Raw genomic sequence first — 19,016 nt, 5'->3', positions numbered from 1 at the left:
CGGCACTTCCGCTGAAGGAACCAATCAGCGCGCGGGATGGCAGAAGCGGTCCCGCCCCCCGCCTGGCGGCCTACCCTGTACGCGCACGGAGCGGACACGGGAACGCGCACAGAACGTTTATTGTCAACCAAAGGATGCAGGCCCGGCTCCCGGCCCTACCCTCCCCAGGAACCGGCGGGGCTGAGGGCTAGCGCGGGTCCCGGCCAGCACGGGCAGAGGGAGCAGCGGCCCCCGGGCTCAGTGTTACGTGCAGGGCCCCCCAGCCAGCGCTGCCTGGTCCCCAGCCACAGGGGACAGTGGAGTGGTGACAGGTAAGAACGCAGGCAGTTCCTACTTCTCCTTCTTGGTCTCCCCATTGGCAAGTCCAGCTGCTGCTTGTCCCTCAGGAGGCTCCTCAGAGCCCTCATCCCGTGGCTTCGACTGCTTCTTGGCTTTCTGGTAGAGTTCATTGAGGTTGAACTCCCGGATCACATTCTCCTGCAGCCAGAGCACAGCATTAGCAACAGCAGTGACTTCCCCCTTACCCTCCACTTTCCAAGACTGCCTGTGAGGAGCTTCTGAGCACATCCCATTCCCTGGGGATGGGCTGGAACGTCACCCTGCCCCCTACATACCTCAGAGAAGGTCCAGGAAACGGCCCGGCCCTTCTTGTCAATCTGTGGGCGACGCATGATCTCCGTCCCACCCTGGAAGAGGATGAGGGTGGGCAGCTGCTTGGTGAGGGGTGAGGTGCTCACCTTATACCTGCAGGAGGAAGGCAAGAAGCAGACAATGACACCAAGGCACTTGGAAGGTGTACTGTCTCCCCCACCCTCTCAGCCCCACAGACCTGGTGCTGACATCTGTGTATCGGCCAACATCCACCTTCCCAAAGTGCAGCCCTGAGCAGTTGTACCTGGGAAGCATAACACAGCACTGAGTGCTGTGAGTGACCACTGGGCTTGGGGTGACTCACCAAGGCCTCAAGCAGGCATCACTCACTTGAGAGAGAGGTCAGCAAAGATGGGGGCAAAGGACTGGCACTCACTGGACCAGTTGGCGAAAAACTCAACGATCCAGGTCACCCGCTTGTCCCGATCCAGCTCCTCCTGCCAAAGGAGCATGTGGGTCAAAAGGAGACAGTAAGCAGGGAACCCAGCACACCGTGCCAGCCCAGACTGGGCACAAGATACTCACGTCTATGGTCTTATCACTGAAGTACTTGATATACTCAGGCCCCATGTAGAGGGGTGGCTTGCAGGTCATCAGGAACACTGCAACAACAGCATCCCTGAGTCCAAGGCCCACCTGGAGAGAGACTTCCACCCCCTTTTTCCACTTCTGGAACACCCAAAAGACCCAGGTTCAGCCTGGAGGAGGCTCCCTCCTTCCCCTGAACAGCCTACATGGCTACAAAGAGCACCAACAGCACAAGGCAAGAGGGCTCCAGTCCCATCTCAGGCAGGCGACACACACAATGGGCAAGGACAAGGCCTGCCAAGGGCACTGCTGCAGTCCCTGTATCGCAGATCCCACCTCCTTCCCCACAGGACTCACCAATGCAAAGCGTGAGGTAGAGCAGGCCCATGCGGATGTCAAGACGGAAGAAGAGGATGGCATTGGCTACTTTGCTGAACATGAAGATGTTCCCAATGTGCTGCTCCACAGTGACTGCGAAGGAGAAAACATCAGAGATAAAATCACATCCCCTTTTTCTCTCTCAGGCCCAGACACCACCTCTTTCCTCTGCTCCTCCACAGCACAGAGATGCCCCATAAGCAGCCTCCCCACGCACAGTGCAGCCCCCACTCACTGGAGCGCCGGTTCTTCATCATCACGATGGCGCTGAGGAACATGAGAATCTCCACCTCCCGCTGCACAGGAGAGAAAAGCTATGAGCAGGGGTGCCCTCAAAGCCACAGCCACCACCACCCCGGAGGCAGCCGATCAGCCCCGCAACGCTCCCCTACTCCGACTGTTCCCTGCACAAGGACAAGCAGCCGCGCCAGCCTCCAGTCTCCGCCTCCCCTCGATAACCGAGTAGGGGCCGCAAAGAGGGACTGCCGCAGCAGGGCCCGAGAAGCCCAGAGCAGTGCAGGCGGCCCGCGTAGAGCCGCTCACCCAGTCGAAGTCGCAGGGGTTGCCATCCTCCCGCTGCGAGGGCAGCCCGCGACACAGCGGCGGGACCTTACGGACGAGCAGAAAGGCAGTAGCGAGCAGCGCGGACAGCAGATAGTAGGGCCGCGCCAGCCAGCGACACAAGCCCGGCACCGAGTAGAGCAGCGCCAGCAACGGGGCCAGCACCGCCATCTTGTCCTCCGCCGACCGTCCGCCGCGTTCCTATTGGGCCGGCTGCCCGTACGTCCGCGTGGGGCAGGACTTCCTCGCTCGCTGGCCAATCGCGAGCGGCAGTGACAAGAACGCTCGGCGCCGCGGACCAATGATGGGAGAAGAGAGAAGCGGCCAATCGAAAGGCTGAACCCACGTCTCCCTTAGCAACCGGGGCGGTGCCCGGCCAATCGGCGCGCGGCGGGGGCGGGGCGGCCCCCGCGCGGGGCAGGCCGGGAAGATGGAGAACTTCTCGGCGCTGTTCGGCGGGGCCGAGCAGCCGCCCGCCACCGCCGCCGCCGCCCTGGGCTTCGGGCCTGCTAAGGCGGCAGGATCCGGGGCCGCGCCGCCTCCCGCTGCCGCCGTGCCGCCGCCGGGCGAGGACGCAGCACGGAAGGCCGCCGCCGGCCCGTTCTACCTGCTGCGGGAGCTGCCAGGTGCGGGGCGGACTGCGGGGGCGGGCCAAAGCGTGACGGGTGGCGCGCGGAGCCAATGAGGAGAGAGGGAGCGGGCGGGAGGCGCGGAGTGACGGCGCGCGGAACCAATGGGCGCGTAGGGTCGGGGCGCTTAGGGGCGCTGAGGGGCCCGTCCGCCCGCAGGCAGCACGGAGCTGACGGGCAGCACCAACCTGATCACGCACTACAACCTGGAGCACGCCTACAACAAGTTCTGCGGCAAGAAGGTGAAGGAGAAGCTCAGCAACTTCCTCCCCGACCTGCCCGGCATGATCGACCTGCCCGGCTCCCACGACAACAGCAGCCTGCGCTCTCTCATCGAGAAGCCGCCCATCTGCGGCAGCTCCTTCACGCCCCTCACCGGCACCATGCTGACCGGCTTCCGCCTGCACGCTGGCCCGGTGAGCGCCTGGGGAGGGCCGGGGGGGTGGGGGTGAAGTGAGGGCCCTCTGACCTCGGCCCCTGCAGCTGCCAGAGCAGTGCCGCCTGATGCACATCCAGCCGCCCAAGAAAAAGAACAAGCACAAGCACAAGCAGAGCCGCACGCAGGACCCCGTCCCCCCAGGTAGGATTGTGCCCTGCAGGCCGTGCTAACCCTGCTGCTAGCCCTGCACCACACTCACCCCACCCCTGATTCCTGCAGAAACCCCCTCGGATTCAGACCACAAGAAAAAGAAGAAGAAGAAAGAGGAGGATCCGGAACGGAAAAGGAAGAAGAAGGAGAAAAAGAAAAAGAAGGTAGGTTGGGAGCCAGCGTGCTGCCTGCCCCAGGCCTGTGCCAGGCTGGAGTTTGGGCAGCTCCATGCTTTTGGCCTCAGCAGTGCTTGGCACCACTGCACTTTTACAAGGCCTCATGCCTATCCTTCTTCTGCAGAACCGGCACAGCCCGGAGCACCCAGGGGTGGGCAGCTCGCAGGCCAGCAGCAGCAGCAGCCTGCGGTGAGGCTGTGCCGTGCCGCTCACTGGAGCTCCCAGCCCCAGCTGCCTGCTGTGGACTCGTCCCTCTCACAGAGCATAACGGGGAAGTGTGGACAGTCATGGCCCTCACTTGCAGAGAGTGTGGCCCTGCAGCCCCCCCGCTTGCACTGTGTGGCCAGTGGGGACCTGGTGACACGGACACTGCTGGAATGAGGATTACTACCTTTGGTCTCTTATACCTAAACAACATGGTGCATTGGGATCTCTCTTTTTTAACCTTTTAATTAAAGTCTGCTCTGAGGAGGAGCTGGTGCCAGTGGCGGCTTTGACTGTTGGCCAGCGGGGCAGGGCAAGGAGCAGAGGCCTTGGCTCAGCCCCATCATACTCCAGCCCTTAAAGCTATCTGGGCTGTGAAGGAAAGGGGACAGGAGGACACGAGTGACCCTGGAACAGCACTGTGTCCTCCAGGACTGCCCCTGTGGGTGCTCCCACAGAAGAGCCACAACCTCACTGAGTCCTGGGACATCTTCCTGCTTAGGGCCCTCACAGCTCCACTTACCTGCAGTGGGAGCACTGTGTCCCAAAGCACCCTGAGAAAGTACATCCCAGCTGTGAGGCCCTGGAGGCTGAGGGCTCAGCTCTCCTTGGCCCCCTTCCTTTCCCCTCCAGAGGAGGGAGTGAAAGCTGAGAAGTGAAGGACAGGAACCTTCAGGGAATGCTCCATCCCTGGACGCCACACAAAGCACACGCATGCCCGCTGAGGTGGCTCATTAAATATCCTTTTATTCCTCGTTTTTAAAATGGCTAATAATAATAAAAAAACAATGGCATGGCTCTGCAGAGGCCACAGGAGAGATATTGCCATAGAGAAAGAGTCAAGTAGTGCGTGAAGTTCTGTGGGCCCGGTGCAGGGTGGGCTCCCCAGCAGGGTTGGGGGTGGCAGGGCAGCACTGGACTCCTTGGCTGCGTTTTTGGCATGTGATGAGAAAATATTGCTTGACAGGGATGTGCCTCGCTGGCCTTCTTCCCCAGATGAAATAAAAAACAACCACATGACAGCCAGAAAACCCGATCACCCATTTAAAAAAAACAATAAAAAAAAATAACTAACACAAAGCTTGGGGAAACATTGAAACAAAAGGAAAAATAGCAAAACCTGCAGGTGCAGAAAGGCTGCAGCCCTCACCTGCTCCTGCATGCCAGCAGCTCCCCCGGCCATCACCTGCTCTGCACCACATCCTGTAGCCACTGGGGAGGGGAGATGCTGGGCACAAGGGGCTCCAAATCCAAGCACCCAGGAGGGCAGCCCACAGCCTGACAGGACCCAGCGGAGGGGTCCAGGATCCCACGGGCCCCAGTGTGGCATCGGCACCCTGTGACCCCCAGGAGCCCCCGAGCGTTTCCCCCTTCTTCTCCCTTGAGCACAGGGGTCCTGGCCCATGCGAGGTGGTGGCCCAGGCAGGGAAGGGGAAGGGGTGGTTTCTTCCTCTCTCTGGATAAGATATATAATTTCTGCTTTTTTTTTTTTGCTTTTTTTTTAATATTTATATTTATATATATAGATATTTATATATACACACACCTGGTAACTCAGAAAGAGAAAAAAAATAGAATCCGTAACAATAATAATAAAAAAAAGTTATTCTGGTTTAAAAACAATCCATTCCTACCACGCTAGGCGAGCGATTGATTGCACAAGGCCCACAAGTGGCTGCCCGGCCAACGGCAGCAGGGCGCGAGGCTGCGGGACACGGCCCCCCCCACGGCCCCCCCACTTGGCCAGGGCAGCATCCCCGCCCCACACAGTCCTGCCGGGCTGTGAGTCAGCGCCTGAGTCCCAGGGAGGGGTTGGAAAAAGGGAGGCAAAAAGCCCTGGGGCTTCTGGCCCATTTCCTCGCCCTCCCCCAGTCGGCCGGGGGCTGCAGAGCATCCTGTGCCCACGGAGCCCTCCGGTGCCAGCGGGTGCCCAGCCAGGAGGTGAGCGGGCGAGCGGCTCTGCCCCTCATACTGAGATCTCGTACGTGGTGCCCCCCACACCAGAGACCTTCTTGACTCCTCCACGCGTGGGGCTGCTGACAGGCACGGATCCCGAGCCGGGGGCGGCCGAGCTCAGGCTCTTGGGTTGCCCGTTGGACTTGCTGTAGGATGTTCTCATCTGCATCTCGTCTCTGGTGAAGGAAGCAAGCACACGGGGTGAGAAGGTGAGCACGGGGATGGAGCGTGGCAAAGCGTGGGAAAGGGGAGAGCAGGACCCCAGCGTGGTGGAGCAAAGATGCAGCCCTACCCTCCCCAGGGACACGAGGCAGCCAGATGTCCCTCAAGCCCACCAAGAAGCCCACAAAGTCTCCTAGGGTCGCATGGACAGCACCAGCTCTGCGCCAGCAGGACTTCCCCCAGCCATCCCTCCACCCCCCCCCCCAGTGAGGAGCTGAGGTGCACACCGCGTGGGGCAGACGGTGCCAAACTCACTTTGGTGCCAGTAACGGCTGCAAGGCCACCTCCTCGGTCTCGGGGACGCTGGCCTGAGACGCTGCTGGTTTTTGGCTGCTGTAAGACACAGATTTGCCCAGGTGGGGGGCGGCGGGCTGCTCAGGAGAGCCCAGGGAGCGCACCCGCAAAGCGTGCGAGGGCTCAGGCTTGCCGAAGCGGGGAGGGGCCGGGCGGGTGAGCGGATTCTTGCCCAGAGGCGAGCGCTTCGAATCGTCCGAGGAAGAGCTGGTGCGGGGGGCATTGCTGGAGCCCGGCGTCGACTGGATGCCCGAGTCCGCCAGCCCCACATCGTCCTCCCTGCCCGCGGCGGGCGACTGCTGGAGCAGTTTCTCCCGCTCCTGGATGGACGCCACGATGTGGCGGGAGAGATTGTCATAGCGCACGGGTGAGGGCTCGCGGGGTGGCACATGCTTGGGTGAGACGGCGGAGGCAAAGCGGCCGTGCAGGTCGGTCTCTCGCTGCTGGGCGATGCGGGCCGAGAGGAAGGGCGACGTGTAGCCCACCGGTGGGTCAGGCTCGGGGCCGGCCTGCACCGACTCGAAGTCGGGGCTGTCGGAAGGTGTGAGCAGGCTGTCATAGGACAGGCTCCCGTTGCGCGTCTGGTTCACCAGGCTCTTGTAGGAGGTGGAGGTGGTGCCCTCAGAGCGGATGGACTGCAGGTGGCCCAGCTCAAAGCCCGTGCCCTGGGCTGACTTGAGGCTGGAGGAGCGGGAGCCGCTGGACAGTGGGTCGAAAGGAAAGCTCTTGCCGAAGGTGGGAGAGCGGAAGCTCTCAGGCTCCAGGCTCGGCTCTGAGCGGTAGCTGGGCTTGCGGCCGCCCTCGCCGATGGAGTTGGGCTCCTTCAGGCTGTTCACTCGGCTCAGCTGTGGGATGGGAACACAGGAGTCACTCCCGGGAATGCAGGAGCCACACAAAATTCCCACCACAAACCCACCACCCAGAAAGCCACAGCAAGGAGCACAAAAGCAGCCCCGTATGAGTGCTGCCTGCCAGCCAGCCACGTGCACAGCTTTACCTTGGCGCTGGTGGAATGGGGCAGGGCAGCTGAGCTGCTGCTGCTGCTGTATCCAGGCCGGTACTTGTACATGGTGGGTGTCGGGGGGCTGTCCTTGCCTAGCAAGCTGCTGTCTGCAGGCAGGGGAAGAGAGAAAGACACTCACACGGGTGGCCATTAATGCAAATGCTGCACGGAGTCCTCCCTCCCTTCCCCAGAACCGGCTCTGAGCCTTAGGAGGACAGACCATGGGGGTGGAGGTGAGAGGAACAGGCTGGGGAGAGGAGCACTCCAGGGATGGATGAAATGGAGTGGGATGGAAAATGGGTCCCCACAGCACAGTGTTTCAGGCAGGCACTTCCCTGTCCCTGTAGTGGCCCTGTTCACATCCCACCTTTCTTGCCAAGCCAACGCAGGTGTCTCCGAGCACTGTTTCGCTAGAGCTCAGGGAAGCAGGGCAAGCAAGTCACACAGGCTGCAATAAACACCGCCTCTGCCACCAAGCCAAGCCTGCCATTCCTTCTCCTCCTCCACGCTGCCTGTGCTCCTGTGCCCAACTACATCAAAAAAGCCCACAAGCCTGCCCACAGCATCTCAGTGGCTTAGGACAAGCACCTCGCTGCCGAGCAGCGCTCTCAGCTTGGCTTCCTGCTCTTCTCCGATGGAGGAGAGCTGGCTGGAAGCATCCCACAGGCTTCTCCGGTCACAAGGGGCACGTGCAGCAGCCCAGAGACACAGGCACACCCTGTTCCACAATGCAGCGGTGCTGACGTGCTTCGGGTCTACCCCACAGCCTGTTCCTGCAGCCCTGGCTCCTGGTCTGCCGGGCACAGCCCTGGGCTTCCCTCCCAGCGGCTGGCTGGGACCCTGCATGCCCTCCTTACCCTCGTTGGTGGCCAGGGTTAAGTGTGTCCTCAGGCCCGTGTAGCGGCTGAGGTCTGGCTTAGGTGGGGGTGGCGGTTCGGCGTCAGCAGACTGGCTCTCCGTCACCTCCAGGCTTCCTTTGGACTGCAGAGACAAAGCGCAAAGGGTCAGCAGGGCACCGAGGCCTCAGCCCTCCCCTTAGCAGGCAGGGGGCATGCAGTGGCGTTACGGGGCCCTGGGTGCCCCTGGGCCTGTCCAACATCCTGAGCGCTTGAGGGCAGCATGTGTCCCAGGTGCTGGGAAGTGCCGTGGAAGAGAAAACCTCCAAACAATGCAGCGAGGGCAAAGGACAGGATAGGGAAGGGCAATGGAGTGTGCAAAGCCTCATGCAGTCACTGCCACATGGGAGGGATGTAATTTCTATCCCGAGGGGACACAGAACGAGACGACATGGAGAAGGTGGAATGCGACAAGGCTCACTCGGTTCTTTACTCACGGATGCAGGCTTGCACCCCTGGGCTCCACACAGGACCCCAATGTGGGGAGTGCTAACTCCCCCCTTCCTCACCTTCGTCCTCTTCAGCTCTGTCTGGATACCATTGTCCATGATCTTGACAGTGATCTGGCCATCGGACACCTCGGGCCGCAGGAAGGGGGGTCTCACCAGCACCGTCTGCTCAGCCCTTGGGCGCCCGAGGTACCTGCCAGGACCCAGGGAGAGGGGGCAGACAACGTGGTGAAGACCCACAGCTGGGGGTGCTTAAGTTGGGTACGGGAGGGCTGGGAAGGCACCACCACACTCACCTGGGGGCTGGGGAGCTACACAGGACCCGGCTCACATTCTTACAGCAACCATTGGTGAAAGGGTTGACACCCCCTCGGAACTTGCCCGTCACCTGCAGGATGGGGGGCATCGCATTGGTGTGGGTGGCAGCCAAGGGAGGTCTCTGATCCAGCTCCCACCCTCAGCAAGCCCAACCAAGTCAGTGTGCTCAGGATGTGCCCGGCACAATTGCTGAGTAGTGCCAAGGATGGAGACTCCCCCATTTCCAGGCCCCTGTTCCAGGACTACTCCCATCAGAGAGGTCTTTCTCTAATGTCTAATGGAACCGCTTTGGTTCAAGCTGCACCCATTGCCTCCTGCCCTTCCACTGTCAACTCCTAAGGGCCTGCTGCGATTCTTACCCATGACCACCCCTCAAATAGCAGAGTGAGATCCCCTTTCTCCAGGCTGCACAAATGAGGGGAGATCAAACTCCTCTCCCACACTGATGGCACTCCTCCTTCAACTACCCTGGCAGAAGTGACTTACTCAACCCACCCCGTCTATGTCCACTTGTAGAAGGAAGCCCCCGAGGCCATCCCAATGGTCTGACACCAGCTAAGCACCCCACAACAGCCAGCACACGTACCTGCTCGTTGGTAGTGCGGCCCCTTGCCACAAGCACCACGTGGAACCCAGTGAGGCCAGCGACAGGAATGAAAAACAAACTGGCCACACACATCACAGCCATACTGCAGGCAGGCAGATAAGGAATATGCTGGAGGAACATATAGCTGTAAATGTCCCCGTTCATTGCAGGGAAGTAGGGCTAGATGACCTTTATGGGCCCTCCCCCTTCAAACAATTCTATGAACATCACAGCTCTGCTACACCACATACGCCCCCCAGCCCCACAGCACTGTCCCCCCTCCAGACTCTTCTGGGAGCACAGAGGATACGTGACGGCCATGCGGACACCAGAGAGCTCTGCCTGGTAGAGAACGTAGAGCAAACCAAAGCCGAACACCCCCATGATGTGCGTGGTGAGTGACAGCAGGAAGAGGAAGAAGTAACGGTAATTGCGTCGCCCGATACAGTTGTTCACCCAGGGGCAGTGATGGTCAAACTCCTGGTGGTGGGGAGAAGACAGTGAGGAGCTTGGCTGGCAGTGTCTGCACGAGGATTTTTGGGACTGATGGCTCAGCTCTGTGGCAAAACACAGAGGCACCCCAGCAGCTGCTCACCTCCACACAGTTGTCGCAGACGCTGCAGTGGGAGCAGCGAGGTGGCCGGTAGAAGCGGCAGGTTGCACACCATTTCATGCGCACCTGAATGCCCTTGATCTCCACCGTCTTATAAAGTGGAGCTCGGAAGTCATCTTCCTTGTCCTCATCTTCCTCAGCTAGCAGGGAACACAAGCACAACCACATGTCGGGGTGGAGGGATGTGCTGCCAAATCCCAGCTGGCCTTCTTCCCTCCCCACCTGGAGATGCCCAGCAAAGCCCTCCTCTGTCCCACTGCAAATCCCCCAGACTGTCCCAGGGACCACTAAATACAGGTAAAAGAGGCTGTGCCCCAAAACCACAGCACCCATCTGAGCCCAAGGCAGCACATACAAGATGCCAGGACTTATGTGACTTTCACCACTTGATCCTACCAAACAGCTGGGCCATGAACCCAGAGCAACCTCCCAGCAGCATCTGTCACCATCTGATCCCAGCCAGGCAGGGCAAAGAAGGCTCTCCCCAAGTGCTCTGGGATCAGGGAATCCTCTTTCCCCCTGAGGAAGGAACTAGCTCTATCCCAAATGATTCGCAAGCTGAGCCACACTCACCTCGTGGGAATATGCCTGGGTCCATGAAGGTGGCCATGCTGAAGTTGGCCAGCACAAAGAGAAAGACGACAGCATTGTAGATGGGAATGACTGGGGAGACGTAGAGGCTGAGCCACGGGCACCTGCAGAGACAAAGGCTCTGTGACACCTGTCCTACGAGCAGTTCCTTGGGCACTGCAGGGCCAGGCCGGCCTGCTGCACCCGGTGCTGGTCACAATGGCCCAGCTTCCCTCCAGGAGCAGTGGCTGAACCCCCTGCAGAAGGGCTGCTGGAACGGGGTGGCTACTCTGCCAGCTTTGGGGACACCCCAAGTGTGTCAGCCATCCCTGTGGACGTGCCCAGGGGTATGTGCACAGAAAGTGCTCCAGCAATCATCTGAGGCACAACACGTGTCCCTTCTTAGTGGTGGCAAGAACAGGCAGAGCCAGTCAGACTGGCAGTGCCACGTGGGCTGCGAGAAGCTGTGCTGGCATGGGGATGAATAGGATGAATATTGCTCCCTTAGCGACACCCTTCCTTTGTCTTGTCAGCGAGCACAGGTAGCACTTGGGGACCCCACGAGCAGACACAAAACCAGCAGCCTTGAGCCCGAATCCAGCCCAGAGCTGCTGCCTGAGGTGCCCACTGCCCCTGCTGGCACCCAGCTCCTTCTTGGAGCCATCCCCACCACCCTGCCCCAGCTGGGTGCAGGCTGAGGGCAGAGGGCTTCCCCCTTGGAGGCGCCAGCGTAATTCCCTAATCTTCTTTGCTGCTGGGACTTTAATCCCATGGATCTAGGGCAGCATCTGTCCCTCTCTTTCCCCCCGCAGTGATAAACACAGATGGATTTAGGCGGTGAGTGCAGAGGGGGCAGAGCACAGTGCTGTGTGAGCAGGGCGACATATGGTGTCAGCACCATAATCCAGCACAGCCCTTGAGCAGGGAGCGGCAAAGGGGGCACGTGCTGCCACTCACCTGGGAGAAGCAGTCAGACTGTGGGTCCCACTGCGTGGTGTGGTGTGGCTGGCAGGAAGGGAGGGCAAGCCCTGGGGTACTGCTTGCCCTCCCAAGCCACCTGAGAGTCTGCCGAGCACACCACTGTGATGGCAGCCTCACCCTGGGCGATGCCTCCATGCCTGAGCCTATCTGTGATGGCACTGCCACCATTCCTCAAGGAGCTCCTGGGGGCAAGGAGTGGCTCCTGCAGTCACAACTGCCAGCCCAGCCTCCTGGGGCAGCTGGCCCTGCTGTGCAGCCTGAGAGCCAGCAGGACAGGTCTGTGCAGAGGGCAAGCTGTGGGGCACGTGGGAAGGGAAGGAGCCTCCATTTTGAGCAGCCCCAAGCTCTCAGGCAGGAGCACCATTACTGCAAGGGCAGATGTGCCTGCTCCATGATGCCCTTCGATGGCAGATTGAGCATCAGCCTTTGGGAAGTGACTGGAGAAGGTGCTGAGCACCCTGAGACCAGCTCACAGCCTAAGGCCTTATTGGGCCTCACTGGATGCCCATGGTGCAGCAGATGAGCTGCAAGAAGCTGTGCCCAGCCGACTCTGCATCCAAGCAGCAGGCCCAGGCTGTGCAGCCATCTCAGTACTGCTGTGTCCCTGCCTTCTGCTCTCCAGAACAGACACAGCAGGAATGCATGTCCCATCCCAGCACAGGGCTGCCCTCTGCTCCACGCACATCCCACAGAACCCTGAGAGCTGGCTCTCAGAACTCGAGCGTGGAATACACCCATCTCAGCGAGCTGCTGAGACTTGTCCTTGGCAGCACATGAGAGAACTCGGAGAACCCAGCAGCCCTGGCCTGCCACAACCTGAGTCACAGCCCAACCGAGGCAGGCTGTGCTGCTCCTCCCCTCTGCAGGCCCATCTGTAGCCCCTCACCCTGCAAACACATCCTCAGCCCTGTGACTGCTGCATGAGGTCTAGTCCTTTAAAACAGAGTGCACCACAAGGAACCAGACCCTGGTAAGAGAGAAGTGTGGAATGGACTAACTGATCCCCAGGGGAATTCCAGCCTGGAACCAGCAGTGTCCAAGCCACCAAGCCAGTCTCATCCAGATGGGAGCACCTGTGCCCCTGCCAGCTCTCACTTGGCAATACAAACCTCAGTCCAACTGCCATGCATTCAAATGAAATTAATGTGTTCATTCCTGGCCCACAGATACCAACCCTAGGCCAGGATGGACCCGAAGGAAGGCACCTGGCTGACATACCATAAACAATGCCTAGAGAGAGGCACACAAGTGGAGCCTTTCAGGAGCAGGGCACAAAATGCCACCAGTTCCATAAGCTCAAGCTCTTTCCCATTTCTTCCTTCCCTGCTCCAGCAGCTGCAGAGGCACAGCCTTGTGAGTGCTACAAGCACGAAGCAATGATCTCCCCCCCACCCCAACCCTGCGTGAAAGCACACCATGCTTTGCCACTCCGCTGGAGATTTAGATTGGTGGTTTAAAGTAGGTTAAATAACATCCACTGACCTACAATTAAAGCGACTCTGCCCAGGTGTTCCTGGGCTGAACAAACCTGCTCGGCAGCGCGCTGCCTGACCGCAGCTGTTCCTCGCACTGATAAGCAGCTCCCAGCAGCCCCATAGCTCACAGCTGGCACTGCAGGGTGGCAGCAGCCGGGACCAGGTCTGCAGGGCACGGCAGCCCATAGTAGCAAAATCTCCTTCAACAGCCTCAAAGCTGCCACAACACCCGGCTGATGGATGTCCTCGGTCTTGGCTTGGGTACACCCTGCTGAATGACAGCACCAGCTGCCTGGAAGAAGTAAATCACACCAGCTCTGTCCTTTGGTCCTCAAATTACTCTTTTATTGCCCAGTTGCTGCCGTGTGTTAAAGCTACAGTGACCTTCTGGCCACTGAGAGCTGCGTTTGAGAGAGCGGCAGCAAACCATGGGGCACCAGGACCCAACACTGGGTTAAGGACACTGCCCCAAACACAGGCTTCCCCCAAGTGCTGGCCTCAGGTCCTGCTGGCTCATAGGTAGACCGGCTCCTCCAGGATCTCTCCAGAAACACCAGACCCTCCCCACTTCCTCAGGCTGACACCAACAGCAAAAAGGGATGCACGCAGGGGTCAGAGTGCTCCTCCTTCAACTTTCTTTTGCGGCTCACAAATTGGTTACGAAACTCTAAAGAATAACAGAGACTGCCCCAGTCTGACAAACCACTTTGAAGAGCTCCAAAGGAGAAAATTATCTCTGTCATTTTCCCCATACAGGTCACAAGCTAATTCCCAGCCCAGATGGGGCTGAGAACTGCCAGCGAGACAAGCGAGTTATGCAAACATCCGAAGGCAGCCGTGAAGCGCCTGCCAGGAGCTGAAGCTGAACAGCACTGAGGTGCCTCGCTGTCCGTCACCACGGCTCATTTCTCTGGTTTGCCTCATGGGAAAACCAAGCAAAATTCAGCTGGGACTGAACCACTCCAGCGGACCACAGGGTGCTGCGGTGTTTTTGCACCCTACACAGTGTGTCAGCCCACCTGCCATGTCAGCTCCTCCACCAGACAGACCCTGCCCAGTACCTGCCCTGCACCTATCGCCCCGCATCGTGCACCCACACCTCCCCCCGGCCTCCCTGCTCTTTTGCCAAGCGATTGGGACTCACGTGAAGGCAAAGAAGAGGGTGGTGGCTCCCACTAGGAAGATGGCAGCAGCTGAGACCGGAACGTATTTGCTGGGTTTGAACCTCTTTCCAGATGCTGCCGGCATGTTGGAGCTCTGGTGGGGGATCTGCCCTGCAGCATAGCCCAGGCCCAGCTGGAGTCAGAGCAAGGCGAGAAGGGCAGGGGAGAGGGAAGGGACCAAAGCACCACCCAGCTTCCTGGGTCACTCCTGAGTGGAGCAGGCTGTCTGCAGAAGTCCGTGGCGGCCCCTGGAGCAAGAGGCCCTGAGGAGCCCACGCCACTCTCCGCCCTGCGAGAGTTCAGGGGTGCAGGGAAGGAGACTTAAAACCATCAAAAATTTCAGCACAGAGAACTGGATTTGGATTTAACACAGTTGTTGGGGCAGGAATGCTGAGAGCCCTTGTGAGCGTGCAAAAAGCAGCTCCCCATGCAGCTTGCACCGGCCACCAGACACGAAGGTGAGCTTTCCGTGCTGGGACAGGAGCAAGGCAAGAAGCACAGTGCGTGCGAGCACCCTGGGAACGAGAGATACTGGTAAACTTCTTGCAAAAAGCCACTCAAGGAAACCACTTCTCCTTTTCAATCTGATATCCACAGCCCCCTCTGGCCGCTGTCTCACAAGCGATCTGCCCAGCTTCCTCGCAGCGTTGCTGTGCCACCTCCTCCTCCTCTTCCTCCTCCTCCTCCTCCTCCTCCCTGGAGGCGATACAGAAGCACTCTCCCTGATTTCACCAGAATCTAGGCTGGCTGCCTGGCGGTGGCCATTTAATTTTATTTATTTCTCTCTTGACTGTTAAAGCCGAGGAACAGCTGGTGTAAGGTTGAGCTGTAAATCCTTTCTTCGTGAGGGGGGCTGGAGGGGAAGGTCCAGTGGATTGTGCGTTTTCACCCTCTTCCTGCTTGTTCTTTCTCCTGACCCCGTGGGCCTTCCCTCAGGCTTCGCTGCCACTCAGTTGTTGCAAATCAACAGGAATTGCACCAGATCTTCACTGTGGAAACCATTCCTGAGCAGCACAGCAGCTCGAGCAGAGATCTGGAGGAGCGTTTTCAGGGAGGGCTTTTATACCCCCAAAAGACAAGCAACAGTGGAAGCAGTGCTGAAAAAGTCTGCATTGCCCACGGCCCAAGCAGCAAGGGGCAGGTCTCAGTATGTTCCAAACCGCTCCATTTTTACCGAGTGGAGGGGAGGTAAAGTTGCTCTTCATTAATCCATCTGCTCGTTTGAAAAGCTCAGGAACATTGAGAATGCCACACCCCACCTAGAAAAAGAAGACAGAAATAACTTAGCAAGATAAACGATCATGTAAAAATATTGAAACACCACTAAGCTGTCCAGAACAGCAAGAATACATTTGTCTGAGGAAGAAAACAGAATCAGGAAGAAGCAGAACCCTTTTGCAGGTGACCTCCAAGCCTGGCTCTGACACAGCCCAATGCCGTAGCCCAAAGCCTGCCACCTAAACTCAGCATCCCTCATCACATCTGCGAGTCTGCAGTGAGAGGAGGCTGTAATTAGGGAGGGCACAGCCAGACACCTCACTGCCCATCCCCGGGGCCCACTGCACCCCATTCACCACACAGAAACCCAAGCTAAGCAACGTGCCCAGGACTGCACAGGAAATCTGCGCTGAGCCTGGAATAAGATTAGGGACTGTAAGACTGCAAGCCCAACGCCTGTACCTTTCTACAGTCCTAACTCAAGTTCTAATGCTCAGAATGCCTGCTGCCTCGAGGTGAAGGGGCTAATCAGAGGTTTACAGAGCTGATATTTGGGTGGAGGCTGCAGAAGAGGCAGCTGGAATCTCATCCTCTTCCCCCTGAGGTCACAAAGCAGAGAAGCCTGTGGAGAACACCAGTGCCCTGGCCAGGGAAGGGATTTGGAGAGCCAGGTTCCCAGCAGAGAGACCTGATGGCTTTACGGTGCCTTCAAGAGTATCATCTGATTGATGCCAAGGGTGTAGGCGGGAGCGCCAGATTGCTGCAAGGCAAAGTGTATGGGAGAACCTATCTTTCTGAGAACAGGAGGAGGCATCAAGCAGACCATGAACCCATTTGCAGCTCAGGGATGATCTGGGCATAGCTTCTACTTCATTGACTGCTACTGCTAGAGCAGCTTCTGCGCCATTTGTCACACACTCACTGCCTCAGTGCTCCATCACAAGGCCTGCACCACACCACTGATCACAGATACAGAGCCATAATGACAATCTTCTGCTCACAAAGCTTTTTCTTAGAGGTAGACAGGAATTCTGAGCGCTGACCAAACACACGAGAAGGCTGAGAGAACTGCAGCACGAAATTAAGGGCACGATTAGTTAATGACAAGAACTTATTAGGCTTAGTTATCTCAGTCCCAAAGCAAGGCGTCAGCCAGTGGGGCTGACTAACCAAGGCACCGCTCCCACTGCAGAGGGCCCTTCCTTCACAGAAACTTTTTTGAAAGCAACTTTTTTGCTTCATGATCGAGAGAGAGGAAAGCCAGCACAACAGGAGCACAGTGCCCCAGATCTGCTGGCTGGAAGCCCTCCGCTCACCTCCGGGCAGCCAGCACTGCAACTCCACAGGTGGGCGGGCAATAGCCCTGGAGATAGGCTACCCCAAGTTGAAAGATGACATCACTGCTAATTGCTTTAGCAGAAACCATCTGTTAACGTGCTCCTCAGCTGTAACAGGACACCCCAGCCCTTTGAAAGGCTCCGCCGTGAGAACAGCCACACCTCAAATCTAAACAGATACTGGCAGATTTAAGCTCGCAACTCCTCACCCCTCTATCCTGTTCTTTACAGGGAGCAATCTCCTTGCCCAAGATGAGACGCTGTCCACAGACGTTCCCCTTGAGACCTTCCCCAGTTCAAGGTCCTGCTCAGCTCTGCCCGAGCTCTTCCCAAGGCACCACCTAATGACAGGTGCATACATTAAAGGGCTCCAACTCCTCTCCCAGGGTGAGTGGGCATGCTGTGGCATCTGCAAAGGTCCACGTGAGAGCTCAGCTCAGTGTAGAAAAGATCAGGCAGTGCTGGAGTGAGCTACCCACATCAGTGCAAGAGTGAAGACAGAAACACAGAACATCCTGAGTTGGAAGGGACCCAAAAGTATCACTGAGTCCAACTCCTAGCTCCAAAATTCAAGCGCTGTGTTTCAAAGCATTGCCCAAATGCTCCTTGAGCTCTGGCAGCTTGGGTCTATGACTACTGCCATGGGGAGCCTGCTCCAGTGCCCAAACACTCTCTGGTGAAGAATCTTCTCTTTATACACAAACTACAGCTTGGGCACCTGTGTGTCCCGACTGCCAGGCTGAAGGTCCACTCCTACTGCAGCCTGGAATATTTGGTTTGCATCTGAAACGCCGTGTAGTGTGGCACTCCAGGCTGGGATCTCTGCTGTGTAACTTTAAGGTATCTTCTCTTTTCTTGGGGCCCAAACAATACCGAAACTTGACCAGTCCTGTCATTCACCCTGGTATCTTGGAGAAACACAAACTATATGCAGGATCCACTGTGGCTTCCCACAAACTATATAGATTCAGACCACATTCACACCAATTTCCCCAAACAGACAATCTCTTACCTAGAGCTTTTTGTCTGCAGTCCTACAATCTGCCCACCCCAATCTCTCCTTTCTTTCCAAACCTTTTTTCCTCACTGCAACTCACCTGAGGAACACACGTGCTCTGCTCTCATCCTGATCCCTTCTCTCTGCCACTTCCAGTCCAGCAGATCCTCCCTTCCATGCTTCTCAGGACCTGCCCTACTCCTTCTTCCTCCCAATCAAGCTTTACTAGGCTTGTGTGACACTGATTACTCCATTTTCCCTCTCCTCTGGCGTTTCTGCCTGTTTTCCCAACCCTAGCACCTCTTCCTCTGTTGTGTTTTTTTTTTCCTGGTTCCTCTTATCCAGCACAACCCCAGGCTTCCCACTCCCAAGGGAGAGTCTAGGTTCACCAAAGCATTCCCAAGTCAGCCACTGCTTCACTGATACTCCAGTCCCACAGCTGGCTTTACTGCCTGGCAGGGGCTCAGCTGCTCACTGAGCTCATCCCAACACTCCGTTTTCCCTGCACCTGTATTCTCATTCCCCATTTATGTGCTTCCCTCCACATATGCGAAGGGCTAATCTCCCCTTGCCTCAGTTCCTGAGGACTTTACCTAATCCTCCATTCCTTTCCTCAGGTTTCCAAATGCCACTGCCACCATCCTTCCACTTGCCTTCCAGCCCCCATCATCTTTTCTTCAGCTGAGAACCTGAAGGGACTGATTTCCTCTTCTGCCAGCACTGTCTCCTTGAAGGTCTGCGCTCTTCCTGCCCTTCCCACCATTGCTTCATCTCACCATTTTGCAGAGACCTATCCACATGCAGCCTGAACAGTTTGTGTTGCTCTGGGGCTCGGTCTTTCAGAAGCATCAGATGGGACAAGAAAACACTCTTCACCATGCTCCACGTGTGAGTGATCCAACACTGCCAACAAGCAGTGCAGTTCCTCTAAGCACTCCCAGCCCTGAAGAAGGAAGCGCACACCCCAGTGTGACAAGGTTCCTCTGACACTGCCTTTCATTACCGCCCGGGGAAAGGAGCTGGCGTAGAGTGGAGAGAGTTTGCTTTCAGTTGTGAGCTCCCAGTCGTGCGTCAGCTACCTCCCTGCCCCAAACCAGTCCTGCTGAGTTTCCCCAGCACGGGTCAAAGAGACAAACAATTCCTTCTGAGTGATGCAAGCCCCGTTCAGGGCAGATCTGGGACGACACAAAGACAAGATGTGCTCTACCTGTTCCCACCTTGT

At 57.8% G+C, this 19,016-nt stretch overlaps 3 protein-coding genes across 3 annotated transcripts; 1 reads left to right on the top strand and 2 right to left on the bottom strand.

Annotated features, from left to right (window-relative positions):
- Positions 1-108: 108 nt before the first annotated feature.
- Positions 109-2,319, bottom strand: TMX2 (thioredoxin related transmembrane protein 2). Its single transcript, XM_065755070.1, has 8 exons — positions 2,101-2,319; positions 1,793-1,853; positions 1,537-1,650; positions 1,177-1,253; positions 982-1,088; positions 830-895; positions 615-744; positions 109-477 (listed from the first exon to the last, which is right to left on the bottom strand). The coding sequence occupies exons 1-8, from the start codon at positions 2,287-2,289 to the stop codon at positions 331-333; spliced, it is 891 nt and encodes a 296-aa protein (XP_065611142.1). The 5' UTR covers positions 2,290-2,319; the 3' UTR covers positions 109-330.
- Positions 2,320-2,523: 204 nt separating this feature from the next.
- Positions 2,524-3,984, top strand: MED19 (mediator complex subunit 19). The gene is made up of 5 exons (XM_065755068.1): positions 2,524-2,744; positions 2,907-3,163; positions 3,231-3,327; positions 3,406-3,500; positions 3,637-3,984. The coding sequence occupies exons 1-5, from the start codon at positions 2,549-2,551 to the stop codon at positions 3,703-3,705; spliced, it is 714 nt and encodes a 237-aa protein (XP_065611140.1). The 5' UTR covers positions 2,524-2,548; the 3' UTR covers positions 3,706-3,984.
- Positions 3,985-4,438: 454 nt separating this feature from the next.
- Positions 4,439-14,915, bottom strand: ZDHHC5 (zinc finger DHHC-type palmitoyltransferase 5). The gene is made up of 11 exons (XM_065755067.1): positions 14,224-14,915; positions 10,627-10,748; positions 10,036-10,193; positions 9,751-9,920; positions 9,441-9,543; positions 8,833-8,924; positions 8,597-8,729; positions 8,049-8,172; positions 7,186-7,298; positions 6,150-7,033; positions 4,439-5,848 (listed from the first exon to the last, which is right to left on the bottom strand). The coding sequence occupies exons 1-11, from the start codon at positions 14,325-14,327 to the stop codon at positions 5,683-5,685; spliced, it is 2,169 nt and encodes a 722-aa protein (XP_065611139.1). The 5' UTR covers positions 14,328-14,915; the 3' UTR covers positions 4,439-5,682.
- Between the last annotated feature and the right edge of the window lie 4,101 nt (positions 14,916-19,016).

The sequence above is a fragment of the Cyrtonyx montezumae genome, unplaced genomic scaffold (genome assembly GCF_038088225.1).
Source record: "Cyrtonyx montezumae isolate F1298 unplaced genomic scaffold, pur_monq_1.0 scaffold_10, whole genome shotgun sequence".
NCBI lineage: Eukaryota > Metazoa > Chordata > Aves > Galliformes > Odontophoridae > Cyrtonyx > Cyrtonyx montezumae.
The sequence above is the reverse complement of the archived record's forward strand: the minus strand, read 5'-3'. Positions and strand labels throughout refer to the sequence as shown.

Excerpts from the sequence above, each read along its gene's own strand:
- TMX2 (XM_065755070.1), bottom strand. The coding sequence starts at position 2,289 with ATGGCGGTGCTGGCCCCGTTGCTGGCGCTGCTCTACTCGGTGCCGGGC. Across the intron at positions 1,651-1,792 it reads GATGAAGAACCGGCGCTCCA|TCACTGTGGAGCAGCACATT; the intron begins GTGAGTGGGGGC and ends TCTCCTTCGCAG. Across the intron at positions 896-981 it reads TTTGCTGACCTCTCTCTCAA|GTACAACTGCTCAGGGCTGC; the intron begins GTGAGTGATGCC and ends TATGCTTCCCAG.
- MED19 (XM_065755068.1), top strand. The coding sequence starts at position 2,549 with ATGGAGAACTTCTCGGCGCTGTTCGGCGGGGCCGAGCAGCCGCCCGCC. Across the intron at positions 2,745-2,906 it reads CCTGCTGCGGGAGCTGCCAG|GCAGCACGGAGCTGACGGGC; the intron begins GTGCGGGGCGGA and ends GTCCGCCCGCAG. Across the intron at positions 3,328-3,405 it reads GCAGGACCCCGTCCCCCCAG|AAACCCCCTCGGATTCAGAC; the intron begins GTAGGATTGTGC and ends TGATTCCTGCAG.
- ZDHHC5 (XM_065755067.1), bottom strand. The coding sequence starts at position 14,327 with ATGCCGGCAGCATCTGGAAAGAGGTTCAAACCCAGCAAATACGTTCCG. Across the intron at positions 8,730-8,832 it reads TGTAGCTCCCCAGCCCCCAG|GTACCTCGGGCGCCCAAGGG; the intron begins GTGAGTGTGGTG and ends GGGTCCTGGCAG. Across the intron at positions 5,849-6,149 it reads CAGCCGTTACTGGCACCAAA|AGACGAGATGCAGATGAGAA; the intron begins GTGAGTTTGGCA and ends TTCCTTCACCAG.